Source organism: Heptranchias perlo, chromosome 22 (genome assembly GCF_035084215.1).
Source record: "Heptranchias perlo isolate sHepPer1 chromosome 22, sHepPer1.hap1, whole genome shotgun sequence".
Classification (NCBI taxonomy): domain Eukaryota; kingdom Metazoa; phylum Chordata; class Chondrichthyes; order Hexanchiformes; family Hexanchidae; genus Heptranchias; species Heptranchias perlo.
This window is the reverse complement of record NC_090346.1, coordinates 49181279-49199928: the sequence shown is the minus strand read 5'-3', so window position 1 is coordinate 49199928 and position 18650 is coordinate 49181279. Positions and strand designations below refer to the sequence as shown.

General features: G+C 44.8%; 1 protein-coding gene across 2 annotated transcripts in view; it reads right to left on the bottom strand.

The window, feature by feature from the left end:
- Positions 1–17753, bottom strand: part of adcy9 (adenylate cyclase 9) — a 124056-nt gene extending 106303 nt beyond the window's left edge. For both annotated transcript variants that reach the window (XM_068003584.1, XM_068003586.1), the window contains exon 1: positions 15863–17753. In XM_068003584.1, coding sequence (XP_067859685.1) covers positions 15863–17621 — 1759 coding nt within the window. In that variant the 5' untranslated portion in view covers positions 17622–17753. The remainder of the gene's footprint in view (positions 1–15862) is intronic.
- Positions 17754–18650: the final 897 nt, after the last annotated feature.

Sequence of the window (18650 nt, the reverse complement as noted above, 5' to 3'; positions counted from 1 at the left end):
AATTTGATTTGTCCAATCTATGTGAAAGTTAAAATCGCCCATGATTATTGCATTACCTTTTTTTACAAGCCCCCCTTATTTCCTGATTTATATTTTGCCCTACAGTGTTAGGGGGCCTATATACTACTCCCACCAGTGATTTATTTCCCTTGCTATTTTTTACCTCCACCCAAATTGATTCTGAGCCAAGATCATTTCTCACTATTATAACAATTTCATCCTATATCAACAGAGCTACCCCACCACCTTTACCTTTTTTCCTATCCTTCTGAAATGTTAAATATTTAGCTCTCAACCTTGGTCACCTTGCAACCACGTCTCTGTAATGGCCACAAGATCATACCCATTTGTTTCTATTTGTGCCATCAATTCATCTATCTTATTACGAATGCTGCACGCTCACGCTCTTGGCTGCAGAACAGTACCTATCCCTCTAACTATACCGTCACCTACTACAACCACATTCCTTTTCACTCCCCGCACTTGAATGGCCCCCTGAACCACGGTGCCGTGGCCAGTTTGCTCATCCTCCCTGCAGTCCCTGCACTCGTTCACAAGGGCTGCAAGAACCTCGTATCTATTGGACAAGTGCAGAGGCTGAGGCTCCTGCAGTCCTCCTGGATCCCCGTACCTGCCTCACTCGCAGTCACACCCTCCTGACCCTGACCACGTGCCAATTCTACAGTATTTAGTCTAAGGGGCGTAACTGCCTCCTGGATCAAAGTGTCCAGGTAACTTTCTCCCTTCCTGATGCCTCGCAATGTCTGCAGCTCGGACTCCAGCTCCTCAACTCTGAGCCGAAGTTCCTCGAACTGCAGACACTTCCCGCAGATGTAGTCGCCCTGGACAAAACTGTCCAGTAGCTCCCACATATTGCAGCTGCAACACATCTCCTGCGCTGTCAGTCTTTTATTTATTTAATTGATTACTACAATGCCAATCAAATTATTTTTAGGTTGAACCAAGTACTGGCTTTGTTTAATTTATTAAATTAAGTTTAGTTTTTTTTTAAATTAGTTTTGCGCTATAAGTTATTTAGCCCACAGTCCAAAGAAAGAAGAAAACAGAAGAGATACTCACCTCCAACCACCTACCTGCCTTACCTGTGACGTCACACTGCAGTTTGGTTTTGTTGTTGCTGTGACCCGCTCTCTGCATGCCCTCTCTGCTGTCTAAACAAATGCACCTCACCCCTTACTTTACCGAATCCCCTCACTCACCAAATTCCCAATTACAGACTGTCGAGACCAGGCTCCATGCTCCCTCACTCCGTGAGTGAGCAAAACCCTTCCGAATTTATGCTAGCTAGAATGCCAATCACCTGAGTCAGCCCCAGCTGACAGTAGATTACCAGTTCTAACCAGTCACCTAATTAACCAGGTGACCAACTGCCACTTCAGGCTGCTTGTTTACCACTAACTGAAAACTGCAAGTTAAGATTAAATTTAAGTTAAATGCTTGATGCCAAACTTAGTCAAATTTTAGATAAAGATCAACCCTTAAAAATCCCCTCACTCGCCAAATTCCCAATTACAGACTCTATCGAGACCAGACTCCGTTGATTGCTGCTACTCCGTGCTCCCTCCCTTTGTTTAAAAATATGCATTCAGTCAGCTTTCTTGTTAGCCAAGTAGGCAGAGACCACCCAATACAGTACTAAGGCATACAGACCTGAAAGTCCCTGGTCTATGCCAAAATTAGCTGAGTTGGCATTTGGGGCATTACAACTGACCTCAGCACTCTTGGACTAGGAAGGGGGAATTTTTTTTCTTCAAGATCAACCAGGGTTTTTGCTTGCTATCTAATGACAACTGCTGGAAAGGGTGTGTGTGTGGACACTGAGTGAGGACAGGATCTGGCACTGCTGCAATGCATTCGTGTTGGAATAGCTTGTTGACACTCATCGTTTAGGCTAAGATTAATGACTTAGGTGAGGTTTTAGAGGCTTGTCAACACAGGTAGGAACTGTACTCCAGTGAAAGCCAGCACCTTCAGGAGAGGGGAGAAAATCCAATTAAAAAAATGCAGTTGATTGAATTTGCTTACATCAGGAATACACTGCATACAGAGCAGACTGCACAGTCCAATCTATACAACAGCCCACTCAAACGGACAATGCAACTCAAACCAAAAGGAATATGATACTGTAGACACTGCAAAGTTACTTGCCTTGTCTCTATTTTAGAGGTGCAATTTACTCTGAACTGTAACCTTTATAATATTTCCTTTAAATTAGGAACTGATGCTTCAAAGAAGCAGTTCTGTAATAGAGTGAGAATTCTAGTGCTATGGAATCTGCCTATTTACAATGTGGGGGTGGATCCCTCCAGACTTGAGCAATCACACACACACGGTGCTTTGAAAGTCACAGTTCACGCTTCACTTCTGGTTCTCAGACCTTGTCCAGCCATTTGGCCAGCAATGGGAAAACCACAAGGACCCAGATTGCTCGCGGCCAGTAGAACACGAGGGAGCATTATTGGCATTTGTAATTGCTACTGATGGCACCACTTTCCCCAGGGGGTTGCCTGGGAAAACCATCTCCCTCAGGTGATTCCGATGTCTCCAATATAAACAGTGCTGTAATATAAAAGGACCATAACAAACATGCCCTGTGTGTATCTCAGCACATTATTGAAAATTTTTTTCAAAATATAATATTTTAATAATCATTACAGCAATTAAAATAACCTCCATTATACCTCCCATTTTAATCCAAAACCATTGCTATATATGGCTAAAAATGTTTTTCACAGCAGCACCAATAAACCTCATGTCAAACGCATTTACATTAAGAGGTCATTAAAGGCTCTGTGTTCAGTCAAATGTTACTACTACAAACATTAAAAGGTACAAAAGTACTGCCTTCACAGCATACTTCTGTTAAGTGTCACATTTATCAGGAGTACATGTGAAACATGCTGTAATACAAAAGACTTATTAGCTTGTAAATAGTGGCACATTTCCAATTGGAGAAATGTTTTGCACAATTTGAAAAGTTGAGTATATTTATACTGGCTGGACTCTAGCCATAGATCAACAGCTAACAAGCTCAGCATTTGCAATGGCTAGATCATGGGTGTGGACTCCAAACTACATACAACACAATTACCCCTTATAATGTCTATTTAATGGGGACGAAGTAAGCACTCACCAAATGTTCTACACATTTTATAAACCTAGAACTACATGAGACAATGGCCGTCACTTTTTGGTTATTGGCAAGTCAAGTGGCTGATGTGTTCAAGGCCACTTCATGTATACCCACAAGATAGTGTTACTGCCATTGGACTGTTTGGACCTCCGGTCATTGGCAAAGCTAGCAACCCTCATAATAGTTGAAAAATGTTAAATTGCACATGCACCAGTAGAGCTGCATTATGCCCCCTTTACACTGCAGGATTGTCTCTGGCTGTAAGAGTGCCATGGGAGGCAAACTTGTACTGTAATGTGAATGGTCGGTAAGAAGTACTGAACCTTCCAAATGAGGGTTTCACTCGTTGCCTCTGACACCAGCAGGTCCCATTGGTATCACTGACTGGGGGTCCAAGCTCTCAGACAGCCATTTAAGGCCCAAATACTTATAATATTAACAAAAGGATAACACTAAAGTATGGCTGCTGCTGACACCATTGACAGTAGGGCTATTTCTACAGCAAGCAGAGCTTTGCAAAGTGGTTCTGCAATATAAAAGCTGCATTAAATTCAAGAAAATGCATTCCTATATCAACTGTCACAGGGTTCTCTGGCACAGGGCATGTGGGCAGGGAAACTGGTCTACTCCTAGACTAAGGGGGCAAATTTCCTCAAATATGGGAGACCGACAACTTTCCTCCACGACTAATAGCAAAATTGAGGGAACGCGTGGCTTTGAAACAGGTGTTTTCACAAAATCGAATTTTGTTAGCAAGTGATTAATTATGGAGAAAAACTGTTACAGTCCGTTTTGTGTTGAAGGAGCAATTTCACCAATTGACATGAGTGCATACCAAAACAAACAGTACAGATTTATGCAGAAACAGTAAAAATTTGATGACAACTGCATCCGCCCAAGGCTACATATTTTGAATATTAACAGCAATTTACTGCTTTTTAAAAAAATTATTAATTCTCAGGATGTGGGTGTTGCTGGCATTTATTGCCCATCCTTAGTTGCCCTGAATTAGCTGTTTGATACAACCGAGTGGCTTGCTTGGCCACTTCAGAGGAATGTTAAGAATCAACCACATTGGTGTGGGTCTAGGAACAGGAGTAGGCCATTCAGCCCCTCGAGCCTGTTCAGTTAGATCGTGGCTGATCTGTATCTTAACTCCATTTACCCGCCTGGAGTTACATATAGGCCAGACCTGGTAAGAACGGCAGGTTTCCTTCCCTCATGGACATTAGTGAACCAGTTGGGTTTTTACAACAATCCGACAGCTTCATGGTCACTTTTACTGATACCAGCTTTTTTTTAAAAAAAATTTCCAAATTCAAACTTAATTCAAATGATCAAGCTGCCAGTGGGATTTGAACTCCTGTTCTTTGGATTATTAGTCCAGGAACATAACCACTACACTACCATAACCTTTCTACAAAGAACTGTTGCATTAAAGGGGAAGGATACTCCAATGGGCACATGTGCCGAATGTTATGTTTTTCTGAAATAACCTTCACTTTAACAAAAAACAGACTTCAATGGAAACTAATTAGGAAGCAGACAAGGAAATGGTATTATAAACTTCATATTTGTACACATGTACAAAGACCATATGGGACAGGAAATTCACCATTCAAAACAATGCGATGTTCTGTGAGATGTCACATCGCAGTCCAATATTCTGCACCATATCACTAACACGTGATTTCAAAAGAATTAGGTGGCTATTAAAATTCCACATAAATACTAGATGTCTGTCTGAGGATTACAAGCAGTAATTCAATATGAGTTCTGATGAACAAACTGTTTCAGCTTGGCTCTGGTGGTTGAGGATGTCACCTAAAACTCCCGTCCCCTTTAGATGAGATTGTAGCCAACTGCTAACTCCTCTGCACCCTCTACGCACTTAACACTTTTGCAATTACGCACATTGTCCCGTCAAAGTAACCCCCATGAAGAACCGGTCTGTTAGCCATAAGTTAAGTGGGCGCGACGAATTGCTGCATGTCAAGGTTGCTGAGTCCAGTCTCATCAGCTTAGAGAGAACAGCCAGCTGGTTCTTCACAACAGTCTATTTATTATTTCTGACAACAAAAGTTCCACAGGCACATTACTGGGAGGTTCCTTGCGGCCACTGTTGTCAAAATTCAAAGCACAAACAGAAGAGATAGCAGTGGGTTCACACTTCGGATTAAATTTTAGAAGCTGATGTCACATTAGGGCACAGAAACAAAGGTGTAAAGAGAACCATTTAAGGAGACATATACATAAAAGTTTGTGAACAAAAAATTCCTAAATTAGTACATTAGCACTCATTATGCCTTGCAAAAGTTACAGAACCTTTTAAGTGGGCAAGAAGGATAATGCATTTGGTAGCCACCTATTATTGTCCCACCATATCTAATTTGAATGGTACCAGGAATGAGGGACGTCAGTTGTATGGAGAGACTAGAGAAGCTGGGATTGTTCTCTTTAAAGCAGAGAAGGTTAAGGGGAGATTTAATAGATGTGTTCAAAATTTTGAGGGGTTTTGATAGAGTAAGGAGAAATTGTTTCCAATGGCAGGAGGGTCAGTAACCAGAGGACACAGATTTAAGATAACTGGCAAAAGAATCAGAGGGGAGATGAGGAAAACATTTTTACGCAGCAAAGATAAGTAGATTCAATAGTAACTTTCAAAAAGGGAATTGGATATGGGGATATATATATATATATATAAAAAAAAAGGAACACTGTGCAGGGACATGGGGAAAGAACTGGGGAGTGGGACTAATTGAATAACTCTTTCAAAGAGCTGACACTTGCACGATGGGCTGAATGGCCTCCTGTGCTGTAAGATTCTATGAATAAGTAATTCCACAATTTGGGGCCTGGGGGCGGGGCTCAGGTTAGATTAGAGAGAGAAAAAGAGCACTCTCTATACTAGCCTGCTCGGATGACAGACCAGGAAGCTGCTCCGTGTCAACAGCAGCATGTGATTGGTTGCTCAGAGTTGGCTTCTCATTGCAGCTGCTGTCCCTGAACCCTTCTCATGCCATCTCAATGTCTACAGTGCCTCCGCAATCTACGGAACACCAACAGGCCACTCGATGCTACCTCCTCTTGGTCTGCAACTTCAGGGTCCTTACCGATCAATGGTTTTATTGAAACAAATCCCAGTTCTGGACTAACCTACAATGTGTTTCAGCAGGCATCAGTTTTTGATTGTTATTTCTCCACAGTTTCCAGGCAACAACCAACATTTCAGGCAGTTCCCACATTAGAAAACAACGCTCAAGTTGACAGGAAAAAGTAAATGTCTACACTACAATCAGCTCAAAATGTCCTGTTTACTGTGTTAACAGTAAATAGGACATCACCATGGGTTAACATACCATCCTTTCATTTCTGGTACCTTGCTCCAAAGGCAACCCAGGATGGTGGGAGAAAGTCTGCACTCGTCAGCTGTAAGACCTTTATGCAAAATTAATTTGTTTGGATAGTTTCAACATTACTACTGCTTGTGAGTCCATAACACATTATGAACTTTGGGTGAGATAAGGACAACTGTTGGGCTGGTCACACCAGTGCCACAGGAATGAAAGCACACATTGTTTTGTAAACATCAAGCTGTGGCCACTAATGGCTCTTGGCGTTCCAATTTCAGATTTATCTACCAATAAGGCAACAGCACTAAAAACAGCCTTTTCCTCCTCAGGCCCTCAAAATCCACATAATTCTGTTACGGGCTGGCAAGTTCTATGTGCCACTCAGTGAAATAAATGGCTTGGACATTGTTAACCCGATGGCTGGAACATGCAGACCACATGTGGCCCACGGGCCATAGTTTGGACATCCCAGAACAGATGCTGTGTGCTGACTTGAAACATTGTTGAGGGCGGCAGTGACCTAGGCAGAATTTATTTTCCAGGAGGTGTTTGGATACGAGATTGCCAGACCAAACAAAGCTACTTCATAAGGCCTATTTTTTCCAAATAGGAATTTCACAAAAAGGTTCAAATAGAAACATGATTACGTCCATTAATCTAACAATTCAAATAAAGCAAATGAAAAGAAAAATCATTCTTAGCAGACAAAAGCTCTAAAGCACGAATTCCAAGCGCCAGTTATGTGTTGCCAGTCTATCAATCATTTTGCTGCTATTCGCCGCAATATCCCGGTGATAATTTAGAAGCGCAAGCCCAACTAATTGGTTTTCACTGGTCAACACTGGAAGGACATCAATTATTTCTATGTTCTGTTCTATCAACTGATCTAAGGCATGTACTTACAAAAGGGGTAGTCTGATAAAACCTAAACATCTCCCCTCCCACCCTACACCCATGGGTGGCAATGCACTTTACCTTGTACCTGGCAATGTTGATTGCTGGTGATCCCACTCATCTCTCAACTTGAAAGTCACAAGTTCACTTTAAGTTGATTTTTTTTATATAAATATGCTGCTTTACACTGTACTTGTTTTTTAAAGTAATAATGCTATCCATATGTTGTGCAGCTGTCAGTAGATACTATGCCTGAAGCAGCAGAGATAGATAGCAAACCAAAGAACAAACACCAGGCCTTAAGGCAAGCACTAGAAAATAATCACTCATCTCAATTAAATTCGGGGCCGGGGTAGGAGGAGGGAGGGAAGGAAGAGAGATGGGGAGAGAGAAAAAGTACAGCCTAAAAATGTGGAATTTCTTCACTTCTCTTCTTTTGCCAAGGGAGCTAAGATGGTCCCCAAACCAAACCACAATAGTAAAAGGATAAAAGTAATCATTATGAAAAAGCAGAAATTGAGGCAACTGCATTCTTTAGAAGGAATGTCAAATTATGTTTTGAGTCTCTACCCAGAAGCCCTCATAAGCAGAATGAGCAATTTCAGTGAGGGATTTGGGGACCACAATACTTCTCCAAGCCATCAAACATGCATTATGTTTACACAATTCAACACCTGCCATTCACTGAAGACAGCCTCAGGAGGCTTCTGCACAGTCTCACCTTTGTTTTGGTGAAGAAAAGGCACAGCTGCTGAACTCATGTAGGATCGCAAGAGTGAAGCACCTTTGTATCTCTGCACCTGAAGCACAGACATGTCAAACCTCATCCGATATTTATCTCTACAGGTCAATATACCATCTATTCTGAACCTAATCCACATAGTTAGTGGTACTGTCAAAACCTGGTATAGATTAGACAATGCTTTAAAGAAGAAAGGGCTTCAGAAGTGGTGATTTGACAATGCCATCAAAAAAGTCAATGTTCACTTTAGGGTGTTCAATGAACCAATGAACCCTCTTCCCAGGACTTGCCTGCCACACTGCCTCTCACTTCAAAACATGGAACTTTTCCACCAGGAGAAAGAAAAGAATCTCAATCACACGAGGGAGTTCCTCAGATGCACATTTTAGGAATGACATACTAATTTCCAGATATTCAGGTTGAAGAGGTGTAAAGGAGTCCATGCTTTGGGTTCAACAGATAAAGTATAGTTTACCTGGAAATGCAACCTCACCAGCCTCAAACAGCAGAGTCTGCAACACTCCGGTCGCTACTCTGCCAAAGCAGCGGGTTCCCAATTTAGAAGTCACACACATTCACATCCCAGCGGAGAGTACGCAGTGAGTTGAGCATATTTCACAGCAGTGGGTATAGTGGTTGCTTTCTCTATCGCAAATTCCACATTCTCCATTACAAGAGGAGAGTTCTTTGTGACAACTACAAATTAAACTAGACCAGAGCTGATAGTTCTAGCTGCACCAGCCTACAACACACAAAGCACTACCCAAACAGGTCAGATTGTGCAGAGATTCTTAGACCTCCTCTACATACTCTTCCAGCCCAGCACCATTACCCCCTTTGCCTAATGAGAAGTATATTAGATCTATAAAGCATAAATCATTCATGAATGTTGAGGTCTTGTTAGCTATTTTGAGAAGTCACCTGTTTTAGCGTAATACTGTCACTAGGGCTTCAGTAGAATCATAGAAGTTTACAACATGGAAACAGGCCCTTCGGCCCAACATGTCCATGTCGCCCAGTTTATACCACTAAGCTAGTCCCAATTGCCTGCACTTGGCCCATATCCCTCTATACCCATCTTACCCATGTAACTGTCCAAATGCTTTTTAAAAGACAAAATTGTACCTGCCTCCACTACCGCCTCTGGCAGCTCGTTCCAGACACTCACCACCCTTTGAGTGAAAAAATTGCCCCTCTGGACCCTTTTGTATCTCTCCCCTCTCACCTTAAATCTATGCCCCCTCGTTATAGACTCCCCTACCTTTGGGAAAAGATTTTGACTATCTACCTTATCTATGCCCCTCATTATTTTATAAACTTCTATAAGATCACCCCTAAACCTCCTACTCTCCAGGGAAAAAAGTCTCAGTCTATCCAACCTCTCCCTATAAGTCAAACCATCAAGTCCCGGTAGCATCCTAGTAATTCTTTTCTGCACTCTTTCTAGTTTAATAATATCCTTTCTATAATAGGGTGACCAGAACTGTACACAGTATTCCAAGTGTGGCCTTACTAATGTCTTGTACAACTTCAACAAGACATCCCAACTCCTGTATTCAATGTTCTGACCAATGAAACCAAGCATGCCGAATGCCTTCTTCACCACCCTATCCACCTGTGACTCCACTTTCAAGGAGCTATGAACCTGTACTCCTAGATCTCTTTGTTCTATAACTCTCCCCAACGCCCTACCATTAACGGAGTAGGTCCTGGCCCGATTCGATCTACCAAAATGCATCACCTCACATTTATCTAAATTAAACTCCATCTGCCATTCATCGGCCCACTGGCCCAATTTATCAAGATCCCGTTGCAATCCCAGATAACCTTCTTCACTGTCCACAATGCCACCAATCTTGGTGTCATCTGCAAACTTACTAACCATGCCTCCTAAATTCTCATCCAAATCATTAATATAAATAACAAATAACAGCGGACCCAGCACCGATCCCTGAGGCACACCGCTGGTCAAAGGCCTCCAGTTTGAAAAACAACCCTGTACAACCACCCTCTGTCTTCTGTCGTCAATCCAATTGGCTACCTCACCTTGGATCCCGTGAGATTTAACCTTATGTAACAACCTACCATGCGGTACCTTGTCAAAGGCTTTGCTAAAGTCCATGTAGACCACGTCTACTGCACAGCCCTCATCTGTCTTCTTGGTTACCCCTTCAAAAAACTCAATCAAATTCGTGAGACATGATTTTCCTCTCACAAAACCATGCTGACTGTTCCTAATCAGTCCCTGCCTCTCCAAATGCCTGTAGATCCTGTCTCTCAGAATACCCTCTGGTAGAGTGTAACTGTGGGTGCATTTTCATACCATGTCCACTAGAACTGTGAAAAGCATCCAGCAGTACAATTATAGATTTTTGCCTTTCCATGTCTAGAGTATATTGAGCTGGATAACCCTAGTATGAAGTACGAGTGTTTACAGGTCAGTCATTGGTGGTGGGAGTGAGGTGATGAATTAAGAGCTCCCACACAAAGCACATTAGCACAGCATTAAATTGTATTGGCTTGAGGATGTTTCTTGCAGGATATTGGTACCATACAGAGTATGGCCAGTGACAATACTGATGCTAACTTTGTACAGTGCTGCTGAATTTAATTAAAAGGTTAACAAAAGTCCTCTTCTTTAGTCTTCCTCATTCACATGTGTTGTGCAAATGAGAAGACATCCTGGACTTTACGAACATGTACCAGTCAAGTAGTTAGAAATATGCAGGCACACAAACCCAATGTGTCAGGGAGCGGAGTGGTTAAGCCTGCCCCCAAGTATAAACTCATTTGGACCTGATCAAACCACATACAAGAATAGCCAAGTCCATAACAATTCCTATTTTAACATTTGCCTGAGGAAGGAGAAAATCTCCGAAAGCTTGTGAATTTAAAATAAAATTGCTGGACTATAACTTGGTGTTGTAAAATTGTTTACAATTGTCAACCCCAGTCCATCACCGGCATCTCCACATCAATTCCTATTTTGTCACAGCTATAGTATGTCCCACCAGACTAATTACATTAAACTCAGGAGTATTGTTCAGTTATGTGCTGGTTTGACAGTGAAGCTGCCCTGTGCAGACTATTGTGTTAACCAAAAGACAATAGGATAGAAAGCTATTCATTTATAACGCATGCAAGACACTGTTTCCAGCATCAAAACAATCAAACAAGCATTCAAGCGACTACTCTGACTCATTTTGTAAACTTACTGTCACATATAGTAACCACCAGCTCTTGGCCTGATTTTTCCAAGCAAATTACAGCTTTTCAAACCTTCTAGATTACTACTTTTGACAGCGCTCAGTGATACTGAGTTAGAAGGTTGTGGATTCAAACCCCACTGCAGGACTTGAGCACATAACATAGGCTTACATTTCACTGAAGGGCTATGGGGGTGCTGCACTGTCAGAGGTGCCATCTTTTGATGGAGACGTCCTGGCCAACATTTAACCCTCAACCAAAACCTCCGAAACAGTTCAACTGGACATTCGTCTCATTATTGTTTGTGGGATCCCCACGGATTTCCCCGTCCTCCTGTCCTGAAGGTACAGACCCCTGCAGGGGCAGGCCGTTCAGCCCCCTCAAGCCTGCTACACAGGAGACGACCATTCAGCGGAATAAGCACAGGCCGGGGATGGGGCCTGGGCCTTCCCTGATCTGTTTGAGGGCCAGACTGTTCCACCCGCTTCAGCTCGGCCCACCATTCCTGCTGGCCCTGAGCTGGTAACCCCAGCGCCCTGACTCTGGGTGGACTTTGTGGGCCGGGCACTCGTCGATAGTCGCCTCTGTCCCAACACAGGCAACAGGGCGAAACCGGGACTCACGCAGACTGCTGCCCCAGATTGGAGCTGTCTGCAGACGAACGGGGCAAATGGTATGTTGGCCTTTATTGCACGGGGGTTGGAGTACAAGAGTAAGGAAGTCTTACTACAATTGTACAGGGCTTTAGTGAGACCTCACCTGGAGCACTGTGTACAGTTTTGGTCTCCTTATCTAAGGAAGGATAAACTTGCCTTAGAGGCGGTACAACGAAGGTTCACTAGATTAATTCCTGGGATGAGAGGGTTGTCCTATGAGGAGAGGTTGAGTAGAATGGGCCAATACTCTCTGGAGTTTAGAAGAATGAGAGGTGATCTCATTTAAACATATAAGATTCTGAGGGGGCTTGACAGGGTAAATGCTGAGAGTCTGTTTCCCCTGGCTGGAGAGTCTAGAACTAGGGGGCATAGTCTCAGGATAAGGGGTTGGCCATTTAAGACTGAGATGAGGAGGAATTTCCTCACTCAGAGGGTTGTGAATCTTTGGAATTCTCTACCCCAGAGGGCTGTGGATGCTCAGTCGTTGAGTATATTCAAGGCTGAGATGGATAGATTTTTGGACTCGAGGGGAATCAAGGGATATGGGGATCGGGCGGGAAAGTGGAGTTGAGGTTGAAGATCAGCCATGATCTGATTGAATGGCGGAGCAGGTTCGAGGGGCCGAATGGCCTACTCCTGCTCCTATTTCTTATCTTGCTGTGCACAAACTGGCCGCCACATCTGCTGGTGTAAGAACTGCGACTGCACTTCAAAGGGTATTTCAGTGGCCGTGAAGTGCTTTGGAACACAATGAGGACGTGAAAGGGACTATATATTATATATTTTGAATAGTAATGGCTGTTGTTACAGAGTCAAATACAGCAGTCATGTTGGGCACAGCAAGGTCCTACAAGTAGCAATGTGACAAATGACCCTTTAATCTGTTTGTGGTGGTGTTGCTGAGGGATAGGTGTTGAGCAAGATACTGGGAGAACCCTGCCTAGTGCTATGGATTCATATTTTTAAAAAAAGATTCAAAAACTCCAAATGTGCTTTAGCACTTAAAAGTATTAGCCATAGAACAGAGTACACCGAACGTGCTCTTTTTATTGGGTTGCGGTTAAAACAGGGATATAGGAGAAGACTACGGATGATAAGTTCACTAGCATTCTCTAAAGCTGTCCTAGTTGCAACTATGAAGCATATAAAAATGTTAAACTTCAATTACAAAAGATAATGTGGTACATTCATCTGGCATGATATAATTATAAATTTTAACCCATTTAGATCTAATACATCTAGATATTACAGTAGTTTCCACATTACTTAATCACAACTTTCTAAACAATTCTTTCTACACCAATTTCTTCATGCAGTGCATGAGGCTTAAGAAAATACATTAAAATGCTGTCAACACAGCAACAAATCACAAATAAAGCATTGGGTTCAAGCTTAGAAAAAATTATTTCAGGACTGTGTCAGACAAGCTGCTTGAATGACTTCAGAGGATGAAGTTCTTGGGCAATGCGACAAGAATGCACTAAACTAATGTGAACAGATACCTTGGGTTTTATACCATCACAGCCGCCCACAAATAAACCATTACAAGTATAACGAACCTGATGCGCTACTAAACAGGTTGCAACACTGAAATTTTTACCTAGATGGCCTAGAAGGGATCCAGAATGTTGATTAGGAGCATGAGTCCAGTATCAAAACCAATGGTTATCAAAATTGCTTATTGTCGTATCCCAGATTAGTAGGAGACTATGGGAAATCATCCAGCATCTTAGCAATATTTTTAACATTAGAATGATTTTTGTTCAAAGGTGCCCAGGGGTGGGCTTAGCTAAACAGATTATGTAGTTACATAGCTTCCACATGCCATGGGGATGTGTCAATTCCTCATTCAATGTGATAGCTTTGATTGACAGCTCAGCAACCAGTCACTGACACACTGATCTGAGGGCGAGGTCAACTTTGCTGCTGTGTCTTTCTCTCCAAAAAAAAAGCCTCAAGTTAGGTCATGGAGTCTAGAACAATCAGAATGAGACACGGAGGCCTAGTTCTCTACAGTTAATGCATATAGAATTGGTCACCAAAAACGATCGGGAACCCAACTAAATCTATCAGGAGTGAACTTGAACTTCCCTATTTCTCCCTTTAGGTCTCCGGGACTCGACCTGCATTTGCCGGCTAGCTCTAGCTGGAAGTAATAACGTGCAACAGATGTGCTGTTGGATACGGAGTGCACGGCAGTTTACTTACTAACCTGCTGTATTGTAAAACTTTTCATGCACAAATGTTTCTTTCCCAACAATTTATACTTTTGAGGCACAAATTATTTCTGGATCATCTCCATCCTTCCTACAAAATCCTAAGAGTCTGGACAATAGAACTGGAATTCTATGGCCCAGAGTCTTGAGCTAGCTGCAAGTGCTGGTTCTGAAATCCTTGTATTTCACAACGAATCTAAGGAAAGTTTAATTTTTCAACGATGGCTGGCAGTGTAACTGAAAATATTTTTACAGTGAATCATCCAGAAGTGCTTGTTTACAATTTATTCAGAATTAGCTCTTCACGTACTTTTTTTTTAAATTACGACTTCTTGAAATTTTCGGTTTCCCTGATCTAAACATTAGATGCTCCAGTGCACGAACCATATGACGCAGATTATAAAAATACTCTTTTTCCAAAGATAAATTTATTCTTTTACTGACGTTTCTGCTGGGACCCCATCAAGGCTCTGAGTTTGAAGAGATCTTTTCCTGGGTGAAAAAAGTTCACAATGCTTAACCCCCACGTTGCTGCCTCTGCATATCTTTTTGACCCATCTCAGATTCAGTGATACAGCTTCCTGTAAAGACAAAATCCCTCACCTTACTACTGTTGCCACTGGACTTGGTGCACTGCTACCAATACACTATGGGGAAAAATGCACTCAAGCCAAATATGCTACTTGCAAGATGCTCTCAATTTACCAAATTCTTTCCACCAACACCAGTATTTCACCCTACTACTATATAGCAAAAATGTTCCCTCCAGCTACAACCTACGTTTGAAGTGCAAAATCTCATTGCTGGGTGTTGTTCATCGTTCAAGTGGTCAAAGATTGAAAATTTTGCAGACCCGTTATACTTTAATGCAATGCCAGTGATAAGACTGTTGCATACTGTTTATAAACAATTCCGTCAATTCTGTTCTTAAAAAAAACATTACTTGGTCCCCCAAAAATTCATGACGGGGGACACACTCTTTTAGGAGAGCAGCAGTAATAGAATAACCACACATCATGTACAAAAGATACAATAAAATTCTGATATGAATCACACCAGCACTGCACATTTACAAAGCATTTGATTATTTCTGGGACAGGAATGCCCCTTAATTCTGAGAACAAGCTAATGACAGCAGCAGGAAGTGTAAAATATTCAGTTTAATAAAAAAATATATTTTTAAGCAATGACAGTTGGAAAATAACTTTAAAGCAATGTGTATCCATGAATTCATTGCTTTTTTGGGGAGGAATCTGAGGGTATTAACTGAAGAAGCAAATTCTGACCAACAAAATCTAAACAAGAGTGCTTTCCTCGATTTTTTTAATCGACATTTATGGGTAAAATTGAACACATTGACCAAGAAATCGATTTATTGCTTTATTCTTGCTACTGAATTTGTTTGGCAATTAATTTTTCTATTAAAAAAAACTTTTAAAGTTCTTAAAAAGTTGTGAAAGTAGCAAACATCTAACATTGCTAACGAAAAGAAAACAAATTTCTCAGCTGCTAAAGTTTTATCTTACATCAACAAAACCTTTGATCCGATCTATAAAGGATTTTTCAATGTTTGTCCCAGTGAACCGCCACTGTAACACTCCAAGTACTTTATGATACTGAATAGAATATAAATCAATTACCTTTCAGCTGATCAGCCACCACACTCTGCGTGCCAACCCTCTCCATAACTTTCCCACCCTCCTTCAGATAACGTTCATCCAAGTACTTGGCCGTAACCTCAGAAAGGTGGACCTTTCCGGCCACCCCAAGCTGTTCCATCAAATTAGCCAAGTTCACATCGTTGGACCAAACGTCAAATTTGAAGCGTTTCATTCCCAAAATGCCGCACAGGACGGTGCCCGTGTGCACCCCGACCCTCATGTTGACCATCTCTTTCTTCTCCTGGCAGAACTGTTCGATGGCTTGGATCATGCCCAGTCCCATCTCGATGCAACAGTACGCGTGGTCGGAGCGGGGCTCGGGGCAGCCGGCCACGCAGTAGTAGCAGTCGCCCAATGTGCTGATCTTCTCGCAGCCAGTGCCTTCGCATAGACGGTCGAAGCGCCCGAACAGGTCGTTGAGGAGGCCGACCAGCAGGTGGGCGGACTTGTTAGCGCTCATCTTGGTGAAGCCCACGATGTCGGCGAAGAGGATGCTGACTGGCTCCATGCGCTGCATGGTGAATGGCCTGAAGATGATGTGCGCCCTTTGGATGGAGGTCTTTTTCTTCTTGCTCTTGGGGCTGGAGGTGGAGTAGCGCTTGAAGGAGTTCTCGCTCTCATCGTCCCCTTGCTTCATCAGCTCGTCCGCCACCATCCTGGGCATGACCGAGTGGATCATGCGCTCCTTCAGGGCTTTCTCCACCTCCAGGTCCTTGCCGTGCATGATGGACTGGCCCACCTTCAGAAAGGTGCTGCGGGAGCGCACCTGCGACATGGTGAAGAGGTGGATGCCGACGGCGTGGACGCAGGCGTGCAGGAAGACCTTAGCCAGAGCCTCGAGCAGCAGGTGCTGGCCCTGGCCGTGGCCGTGGCCGGAGCCCGGCGTCCGGTGCCATTCGGCGCTGCCCAGGTGGAAGCCCAGCAACTCGAAGAGCAGCGAGTAAGAGACGCCGAAGAGGAAGCAGAGGTAGAGGGGCAGCGGCATGACCGTGTAGAGCAGCAGCAGCACCTCCACGCAGATGGAGAAACTCCCCACCGGCGACAGGTAGGTCCAGCAGGGAGACGGGCCTCGGCTGTCGTTCCAGCTGCAGCCCGCGCCGCTGCCTCCGACGGTTTGGAAGCGGGTGGCCAGCGACAGGGCGAAGACCAGCAGCGTGAAGAGCAGGGAGACCCTGACATAGTGGCGGGAATACAGGCCGCTGAAGGTGACCGCCAACAGGCCGGCGCAGCACAGCATGAAGAGCAGAGTGGGCGCCAGGAAAGCGGCCGCCAGACCCCGGCCCGCTTCCCTCACGCTGCAGCCGAAGTAAATGGCCCAGAGCAGCGCGGCCACCATGAGGTAGAGCAGCGCGTACCTGAAGCGGCGCTGGGTCTGCGGGAAGCAGCGCTCCAGGCACGCGTCCTCCAGGTTGCACGAGTCGAAGGCGGGGTTCCACCACTTGCCCGACGCCCGCTCGAAGAGCTGAGGGAACTTGCGGCGTCGGCGGCGGCGGGGATTGCGGGCCGCCCGCTTGACCGACTCGCCCGAGCTGCAGCTGGACGAGATGCTGTACTTGGTGGGCCCGGGGCCTTGCTGGTGCTGCCGAGGAGACGCTGCTGCTGCCGCCGCCTGCTGCTGCTGCGGCGGCGGCTTCTTCTTCTTCTTCTTGTTGTGGCTGTTGATCTTGACAGCGACATGGTTGCAGTCCCCGCTGGCGTCGCAGTAAACCTCGGTGCCGCGCAGCTGCTGGGCCGCCATGTAGAGTGACCACGAGCCGCCGGGGAGTGTGGTGGGAGCCGGCGCCCCGCCGCTAACTCTCTCGCCGTGCCGTGCTGTACAGTGTGCGGCCGCTCACTCGCTCCATCCACCATTTCCGCCGCGGCCGGGGTTTGGGTGAGGAGGAGGAGGGGGGGGGGGGCGCGCGCCTCACATCCGGGAACTCGCTGCCGGAAACAGCACGATCTCGCTCCCTCACTCGCGTGCGCGCGCGCGGGCTGCTCGCCTCCCCCGCCGCCACCACCAACCGTCAAACAAGAACGTGCCTGAGGTCGGAGTCACGTGACACTGTCGGCATGGCCTCTACTGCGCAAGCGCCGGAATGGGAAGGCGGGAAGGAGTTTGTTGACGAGAGGTTGAGGTGAAGCGGCGGCTTGGTGGGCTCATGTACCGCCTGAGGTGGTACCCAATGGTTCAGTGGGGTAAGTCCATCATTTAGTGTGGTACTATTGGCTTGGCAGGGTAAGTCCATCACTTGGTGTGGTACTCATGGCTTAGTGTTTTTTGTTATTCGTTCATGGGATGTGGGCGTCACTGGCGAGGCCGGCATTTATTGCCCATCCCTAATTGCCCTTGAGAAGGTGGTGGCGAGCCGCTTTCTTGAACCGCTGCAGTCCGTGTGGTGACGGTTCTCCCACAGTGCTGTTAGGAAGGGAGTTCCAGGATTTTGACCCAGCGATGATGAAGGAACGGCGATATATTTCCAAGTCGGGATGGTGTGTGACTTGGAGGGGAACCTCATGTACCTGCTGCCCTTGTCCTTCTAGGTGGTAGAGGTCGCGGGTTTGGGAGGTGCTGTCGAAGAAACCTTGGCGAGTTGCTGCAGTGCATCCTGTGGATGGTGCACACTGCAGCCACAGTGCGCCGGTGGTGAAGGGAGTGAATGTTTAGGGTGGTGGATGGCGTGCCAATCAAGCGGGCTGCTTTATCTTGGATGGTGTCGAGCTTCTTGAGTGTTGTTGGAGCTGCACTCATCCAGGCAAGTGGAGAGTATTCCATCACACTTCTGAC